This window comes from Odocoileus virginianus, unplaced genomic scaffold, assembly GCF_023699985.2.
Source record: "Odocoileus virginianus isolate 20LAN1187 ecotype Illinois unplaced genomic scaffold, Ovbor_1.2 Unplaced_Scaffold_25, whole genome shotgun sequence".
Lineage (NCBI taxonomy): Eukaryota > Metazoa > Chordata > Mammalia > Artiodactyla > Cervidae > Odocoileus > Odocoileus virginianus.
The window spans coordinates 376,250-384,699 of record NW_027224287.1 but is presented as its reverse complement, the minus strand read 5'-3'; the positions used below and the strand labels follow the sequence as shown (position 1 = coordinate 384,699).

At 43.1% G+C, this 8,450-nt stretch overlaps 1 protein-coding gene across 1 annotated transcript; it reads left to right on the top strand.

Annotated features, from left to right (window-relative positions):
• Positions 1-947: 947 nt before the first annotated feature.
• LOC139033644 (fibrous sheath CABYR-binding protein-like) lies at positions 948-2,159 on the top strand (the record flags this gene model as incomplete). Its single annotated transcript, XM_070463090.1, has 1 exon — positions 948-2,159. A coding segment is annotated over one exon (1,212 nt), but the record flags the coding sequence as incomplete, so codon positions are not given.
• Between the last annotated feature and the right edge of the window lie 6,291 nt (positions 2,160-8,450).

Here is an 8,450-nt window from a genome sequence, read left to right as displayed (position 1 = left end):
ACTCATGGTCTGGAGAGAGAATACTCGATGAGGCAGTATCATGTGTCTTCTCTAAGGAAAAATAAAATACTGACTATGGGGAATTTTTTAAAAAAAAAAAAAGGTTATATTCTCCTCTGGTAGAAGCTATTTTACATTTACAATTGCAGAAGTCTGGTTGTGGGAATAATAAGTGAATAAATAAATATGTATGTGTATATACTCACAAACATTTACACACACACATATATGTATGTATGTATGTATATGTATATGTCACACACACATATACATACAATGGCTTCCCTTATGGATCAGATGGTAAAGAATCTGATCGCAAGGTGGGAGACCCAGGTTTGATCACTGGGTCAGGAAGATCCCTTGGAGAAGGAATGGTAACCCACTCCAATATTCTTGCCCAGAAAACCAAATAGACAGAGGAGCCTGGAGTGTTATGGTCTATGGGGTCACATAGGGTTGGATGCAAATGAGTGACTAACACTAACATTCATATAAGGGCATATACATGTGGCCTTTGTCATTCTTAATACAATGATAAATAACTCTAAAACTGATAAAATAATTGATAATGGTCATTTAATATTGTTAAGTATATTTTATTTTTATGAATCTGGATTTATTATTTTCTTTTTCTATGATGTCATCAACATGCTTTAAAAAATTACCCTCCTATGAATGGAGAACCTGAAGTTTTCCAGGGGTCATTACTCTTGCTTGTTTTCAGAATTTGAAATTAAATTTTTAAGTACCTTAAGGGCTTCACTAGTAGCTCAGCTGGTAAAGAATCCTTCTACAATGCAGGAGACCTTGGTTTGATTCCTGGGTCAGGAAGATACCCTGGTGAAGGGATAGGCCACCAACTCCAATATTCATGGATTTCCCTCGGGACTCAGATGGTAAAGAACCCATCTGCAATGTGAGAGACCACTGCCATTCCACCTACTCAGAGCGGACCAGAGAAGGTCCCAGAGACCGTGGAGACCTCTGCAATTCCACCTACACAGAGCGGACCAGACGAGGTCCCAGAGACCGTGGAGACCCCTGCCATTCCACCTAGTCAGAGAGAACCAGAGGAAGTCCCAGAGACCGTGGAGACCCCTGCCATTCCACCTACTCAGAGCGGACCAGAGGAGGTCCCAGAGACCGTGGAGACCCCTGCCATTCCACCTACTCAGAGCGAACCAGAGGAGGTCCCAGAGACCGTGGAGACCCCTGCCATTCCACCTACTCAGATCGGACCAGAGGAGGTCCCAGAGACCGTGGAGACCCCGGCCATTCCACCTACTCAGAGCGGACCAGAGGAGGTCCCAGAGACCGCGGAGACCCCTGCCATTCCACCTACACAGAGCGGACCAGAGGAGGTCCCAGAGACCGTGGAGACCCCTGCTATTCCACCTAGTCAGAGCGGACCAGAGGAGGTCCCAGAGACCGTGGAGACCCCTGCCATTCCACCTACTCAGAGCAGACCAGAGGAGGTCCCAGAGACCGTGGAGACCCCTGCCATTCCACCTACTCAGAGAAAACCAGAGGAAGTCCCAGAGACCGTGGAGACCCCTGCCATTCCACCTAATCAGAGCGGACCAGAGGAGGTCCCAGAGACCGTGGAGACCCCTGCCATTCCACCTACTCAGAGCGAACCAGAGGAGGTCCCAGAGACCGTGGAGACCCCTGCCATTCCACCTACTCAGAGCGGACCAGAGGAGGTCCCAGAGACCGCGGAGACCCCTGCCATTCCACCTACACAGAGCGGACCAGAGGAAGTCCCAGATACCGTGGAGACCCCTGCCATTCCACCTAGTCAGAGCGGACCAGAGGAGGTCCCAGAGACCGTGGAGACCCCTGCCATTCCACCTACTCAGAGAGAACCAGAGGAGGTCCCAGAGACCGTGGAGACCCCTGCCATTCCACCTACTCAGAGCGAACCAGAGGAGGTCCCAGAGACTGTGGAGACCCAAGCCATTCCACCTAAACAGAGCAGACCAGAGGAGGTCCCAGAGACCGTGGAGACCCCTGCCATTCCACCTACTCAGAGCGGACCAGAGGAGGTCCCAGAGACCGTGGAGACCCCTGCCATTCCACCTACTCAGAGGGAACCAGAGGAGGTCCCAGAGACCGTGGAGACCCCTGCCATTCCAGCTGGACCAGTGGACAGCCAGTGACTTCGGGGCATGGCTAGAGACCTCAGAAATCCTCACAGGTCTCTCTGGTGAGTACTGGCCAACAGTACAGATGCTGAATATTATAGCAACTGCATACATTAATAATGAAACCAAATCAACATGATGTGAAATTATGCTTGTCTCTGAGTTCTCTGATAGTGGGGGGGGGGAGCAGAAAGGGCAGGGAAGGGATAAGTGTGTGAAGAGGGAAGGGGACTGGTTCTGTGGAGTTGGAGATGGGACCAGAAGGTCCAGGTTGCCAGAAAGTAGGGGGAAGAACTGGTTCCAGACCGAGCTTCAAAGACACACTTCCCATGGGAGAAGAGGAAGAGGACTTGGTGTTTCTCTGAGTGAGTGCAGAGATGGAAACTTACCTGGGGAGCTGTGTCGTGTGTGGGGTGGCCGTGCCATTTGCTAAAAAGGCATACAAAGGAGCTTCCCCATCAAAGGAATGGAATGTTGACATTTGCAGCAACATGGGAGGTAGAATATTGAGCAAAATAACACAGAGATAGACAAATACTGTGTGATATCACTTATAGAATCTAAAATACCGCAAAGTAGAGAATATGATACAAATGGAGGCTCACATATATAGAGAACCATCTACCGGTTACCAGCGGGGAGGGGAAGAGGGAGGGGCAATACAGAGGTGGGGGAGTGGGAGGAACGCCGTGTCAGTTAGGTGGAAGATGAGCTCAAGGATGCATTGTACAACATGGGGAATAGAGCCAGGACTTTGTAATAACTATAAACGGAAAGCAAACTTTACCAATGGTATAATAAGAAAGAAAAGGAAAGAAAGAGGGGGGAGGAAGGAGGGAAGAAAGGAAGGAAAGAATGGCGTTTTTGGAGGTCATAAAGCCAATATTGATTAGGCTCTTTTTAGCAAAGGAATTTATTTTATTTTTTAAATTTATTTATTTTAATTGGAGGCTAATAACTTTATAATATTGTGGTGTTTTTTTGCCATACATTGACATGAATCAGCCATGGGTGGACATGTGTTCCCCATCCTGAACCCCGCTCCCACCTCCCTCCCCATCCCATCCCTCTGGGTCATCCCAGTGCACCAGCCCTGAGCACCCTGTCTCATGCATCGAACCTGGACTGGCTATCTCTTTCACATATGATAACATACATGTTTCAGTGCTGTTCACTCAGATCAACCCACCCTCGCCTTCTCCCACAGAGTCCAAAAGACTATTCTCTACATCTGTGTCTCTTTTGCTGTCTCGCATATAGGGTTATCATTACCATCTTTCTAAATTCCACATATATATATGTGTTAGTATACTGTAATGGTCTTTATTTTTCTGGCTTACTTCACTCTGTATAATGGGCTCCAGTTTCATCCATCTCATTAGAACTGGTTCAAATGTATTTTTAATGGCTGAGTAATATTCCATTATGTATATGTACCACAGCTTTCTTATCCATTCATCTGCTGATGGGCATCTAGGTTGCTTCCATGTCCTGGCTATTATAAACAGTGCTGCAATGAACATTGGGGCGCACATGCGTCTTTCAGATCTGGTTTCCTTGATGTGTATGCTCAGGAGTGGGATTGCTGGGTCATATGGCAGTTCTATTTCCAGTATTTTAAGGAATCTCCACACTCTTCTCCATAGTGGCTTTATTAGCTTGCATTCCCACCAACAGTGTAAGAGGGTTCCCTTTTCTCCACACCCTCTCTGGCATTTATTGCTTGTAGACTTTTGGATAGCAGCCATTCTGACTGGCATGTAATGGTACCTCATTGTGGTTTTGATGCGCATTTCTCTGATAATGAGTAATGTTGAGCATCTTTTCATGTGTTTGTTAGCCATCTCTATGTCTTCTTTGGAGAAATGTCTGTTTAGTTCTTTGGCCCATTTTTTGATTGGGTCATTTATTTTTCTGGAATTGAGCTGCAGGAGTTGCTTGTATATTTTTGAGATTAATCCTTTGTCTGTTTCTTCATTTGCTATTATTTTCTCCCATTCTGAAGGCTGTCTCTTCACATTGCTTATAGTTCCTTTGTTGTGTCAAACCTTTTAATTTTAACTGGGTCCCATTTGTTTACTTTTGTTTTTATTTCCAATATTTTGGGAGGTGGATCATAGAGGATCTTGATGTAATTTATGTCGGAGAGTGTTTTGCCTATGCTCTCCTCTAGGAGTTTTATAGTTTCTGGTCTTACATTTAGATCTCTAATCCATTTTGTGTTTATTTTTGTGTATGGTGTTAGAAGGTGTTTTAGTTTCATTCTTTTACAAGTGGTTGACCACTTTTCCCAGCACCACTTGTTAAAGAGGTTGTATTTTTCCATTGTATAGTCTTGCCTCCTTTGTCGAAGATAAGGTGTCCATAGGTACGTGGATTTAGCTCTGGGCTTTCTATTCTCTTCCATTGATCTATATTTCTGTCTTTGTGCCAGTACCATACTGTCTTGATGACTGTGGCTTTGTAGTAGAGACTGAAGTCAGCCAGGTGGATTCCTCCAGTTCCATTCTTCTTTCTTAAGGTTGCTTTGGCTATTCGAGGTTTTTTGTATTTCCATACAAATTGTGAAATTATTTGTTCTGGTTCTGTGAAAAATACCGTTGATAGCTTGATATGGATTGCATTGAATCTACAGATTTCTTTGGGTAGCATAGTCATTTTCAGAATATTGATTCTTCCAATCTCTGAACACTGTATATTTCTCCATCTATTTGTGTCCTCTTTTTTGTTGTTGTTTCATCAGTGTTTTATAGTTTTCTATATATAGGTCTTTTGTTTCTTTAGGTAGATATACTCCTAAGTATTTTTGTTGTTGTTGTTGCAATGGTGAATGGTATTGTTTCCTTAATTTCTCTTTCTGTTTTCTCATTGTTAGTGTATAGGAATGCAAGGGTTTTCTGTGTGTTAATTTTATATCCTGCAATTTTACCATATTCATTGATTAGCTCTAACAATTTTCTGGTGGAGTGTTTAGGGTTTTCTATGTAGAGGATCATGTCGTCTGCAAACAGTGAGAGTTTTACTTCTTCTTTTCCTATCTGGATTCCTTTTATTTCTTTTTCTGCTCTGATTGCTGTGGCCAAAACTTCCAAAACTATGTTGAATAGTAGTGGTGAGAGTGGGCACCCTTGTCTTGTTCCTGACTTTAGGGGAAATGCTTTCAATTTTTCACCATTGAAGATAATGTTTGCTGTGGGTTTGTCATATATAGCATTTATTATGTTGAGGTGTGTTCCTTCTATTCCTGCTTTTTTATCATAAATGGATATTGAATTTTGTCAACGGCTTTTTCTGCATCTATTGAGATAATCATATGGTTTTTATATTTCAATTTGTTAATGTGGATTATTACATTGATTGATTTGTGGATATTGAAGAATCCTTGCATCCCTGGGATAAAACCCACTTTGGTCATGATGTATGATCTTTTTAATATGTTGTTGGATTCTGTTTGCTAGAATTTTGTTAAGAATTTTTGCATCTATGTTCATCAGTGATATTGGCCTGTAATTTTCTTTTTTTGTGGTATCTTTGTCTGGTTTTGGTATCAGGGTGATGGTGGCCTCATAAAATGAGTTTGGAAGTTTTCCTTCCTCTGCAATTTTCTGGAAGAGTTTGAGTAAGATGGGTGTTAGCTTTTCTCTAATCTTCCAGTAAACAAAAGCCCAGGATCAGATGGCTTCACTGTTGAATTCTACCAAAAATTTAGAGAAGAGCTAACACCCATCTTACTCAAACTGTTTCAGTGCTATTTGATAGCACTTTAGTCATAGTAAAACTTTTTCAAAATTGGAGACAACTGTCCCAAATTCTACTCATGCTTCATCAGTTTATGTAATATTTTAAATCCTTTGTTCCATTTCAACAATCTCCACAGTATCTTCATAATGACCAGATTACATCTCAAGAAACAACTTCCTTCCTCCATAAGAAGCAATTCCTTATCTGTTAAAGTTTTATCATGAAATTTTAGTAATTCAGTCATATCTTTAAACTCCTCTTCTTCTTGGCCTGCTATTTCCACCACATCTATAGTCACTTCCTCCACTGAACTTGAAGTCTTGAACTTCTCCAAGTCATCCATGTTGGTTGGAATTAACTCTTCCAAACTCCTGTTAATTTTGATATTTTGACCTCTTCCAGTACATCAGAGATGCTCTTAAGAACATTTGAATGGTGAATACTTTCCAAAAGGTTTTCAATAATTTGTCCAGACCCATCAGAGGCATCAGTATCTACGGAAATGTTAGGTAGTTAGAATAGGAAAAAGGAGTCCAGAATGGTGGTGGCTAAAAGACAAGGGAAAAAGCCCATGAAAATAGAACAAAGGAAGGTCCGAGGACCAGAGTGAGGACCTCAGGTAGAACAAACAGCACTCCTGGCTAGCCCAATTTACATAGGGCAGGCCCAGGGGGAGGAAAAACATATAAAAATAAGAACCAAATGGTCAGAGGTCCCTTTCTCTCTCTCTTCCGTGTGTGTGTGTTGTCTCTCTCTCTCTTCTCTTCTCTCTATGCCTTTTAGGTCGGCATGCCCTCATACTTCGAGGATGTATTTTCTTTTATTTTCTAAATAAAACTGATCTGTCTGAGAACTATAACATGGACTGTCCAGAGCTGTGATGTGCTGAGGGCTTTAACATCCATCACTTCAAATTTTTGTTGTGACGAGACAGAACCAAGGAGATTACACTCCCCTGACATTTATGGTGCTGTGACTCCAATTTAACTTGACTGAAAGAACCTCAGTATGGCCCCCACAAGGAGGAGGCCAAACACAGCAGGAGCCCAACTTCATGAAAGCTCCCACCAGCACAGGGGAAGTGACAAGAAGACCACTGTGCTGGAAACTGGAACAGCTAAAAACGAACTCAGCAGAAATCTCACGTGGCTCAGTCTCAGATTCAAGACCTCCAATTAAGGTAAGAGGGCCTCACTCCTATGGCTGGAGGGACATATGCCTAACAAAATCTTAATTCCTTTACAATCTCTCGTTTCTTGTTTCCTTGAACCCCCCGCGAACAGGCGGGCAGCAGTGGGTGCAATTGAGGGACTCTGGAGAGGCTACTCTTCAGTATGTCCCAAAGGCACTATCTGCTGGGCCCCAGTAGCTGTTACCCAAGCCGGTGGGGGTTCTTCTGTCCTTAATCTTCTTTGTGCCAAGGATCAGGCTGTGAGTACAGGTCAGGTATTTAGTAGGTTTTCCATCAGGCTATGAAGGGGATTCCTTGGCATGTTTTTCCCACTGCTTTTTCCTCCCATCCTTTAGCTCTCTCTCCCGGAACTCGAGCCTGGACAAAATCCATGAAGCTTCCTCATCCATTCGTCTGCTGATGGGCATCTGGGTTGCTTCCATGTCCTGGCTATTATAAACAGTGCTGCGATGAACATTGGGGTGTATGTGGCTCTTTCAGATCTGGTTTCCTTGGTGTGTATGCCCAGAAGTGGGATTGCTGGGTCATATGGCAGTTCTATTTCCAGCTTTTTAAGAAATCTCCACACTGTTTTCCATAGTGGCTGTACTAATTTGCATTCCCACCAACAGTGTAAGAGGGTTCCCTTTTCTCCACACCCTCTCCAGCATTTATTGCTTGTAGACTTTTGGATAGCAGCCATCCTGACTGGCGTGTAATGGTACCTCATTGTGGTTTTGATTTGCATTTCTCTGATAATGAGTGATGTTGAGCATCTTTTCATGTGTTTGTTAGCCATCTGTATGTCTTCCTTGGAGAAATGTCTGTTGAGTTCTTTGGCCCATTTTTTGAGGAAGCTGTGGTACATATACACCATGGAATATTACTCAGCCATTAAAAAGAATTCATTTGAATCAGTTCTAATGAGATGGATGAAACTGGAGCCCATTATACAGAGCGAAGTAAGCCAGAAAGATAAAGACCATTACAGTATACTAACACATATATATGGACTTTAGAAAGATGGTAACGATAACCCTATATGCAAAACAGGAAAAGAGACTCAGATGTATGGAACAGACTTGTGGACTCTGGGAGAAGGAGAGGGTGGGATGTTTCAGGAGAACAGCATTGAAACATGTATATTATCTAGGGTGAAACGGATAACCAGCTCAGGTTGGGTACATGAGACAAGTGCTCGGGCCTGGTGCACTGGGAAGACCCAGAGGGATCGGGTGGAGAGGGAGGTGGGAGGGGGGACTGGGATGGGGAGTGCATGTAAATCCATGGCTAATTCGTATCAATGTATGGCAAAAACTACTGTAATGATGTAAAGTAATTAGCCTCCAACTAATAAAAATTAAAAAAAAAGAAAAAAAGAAAAAAAAAAAAAT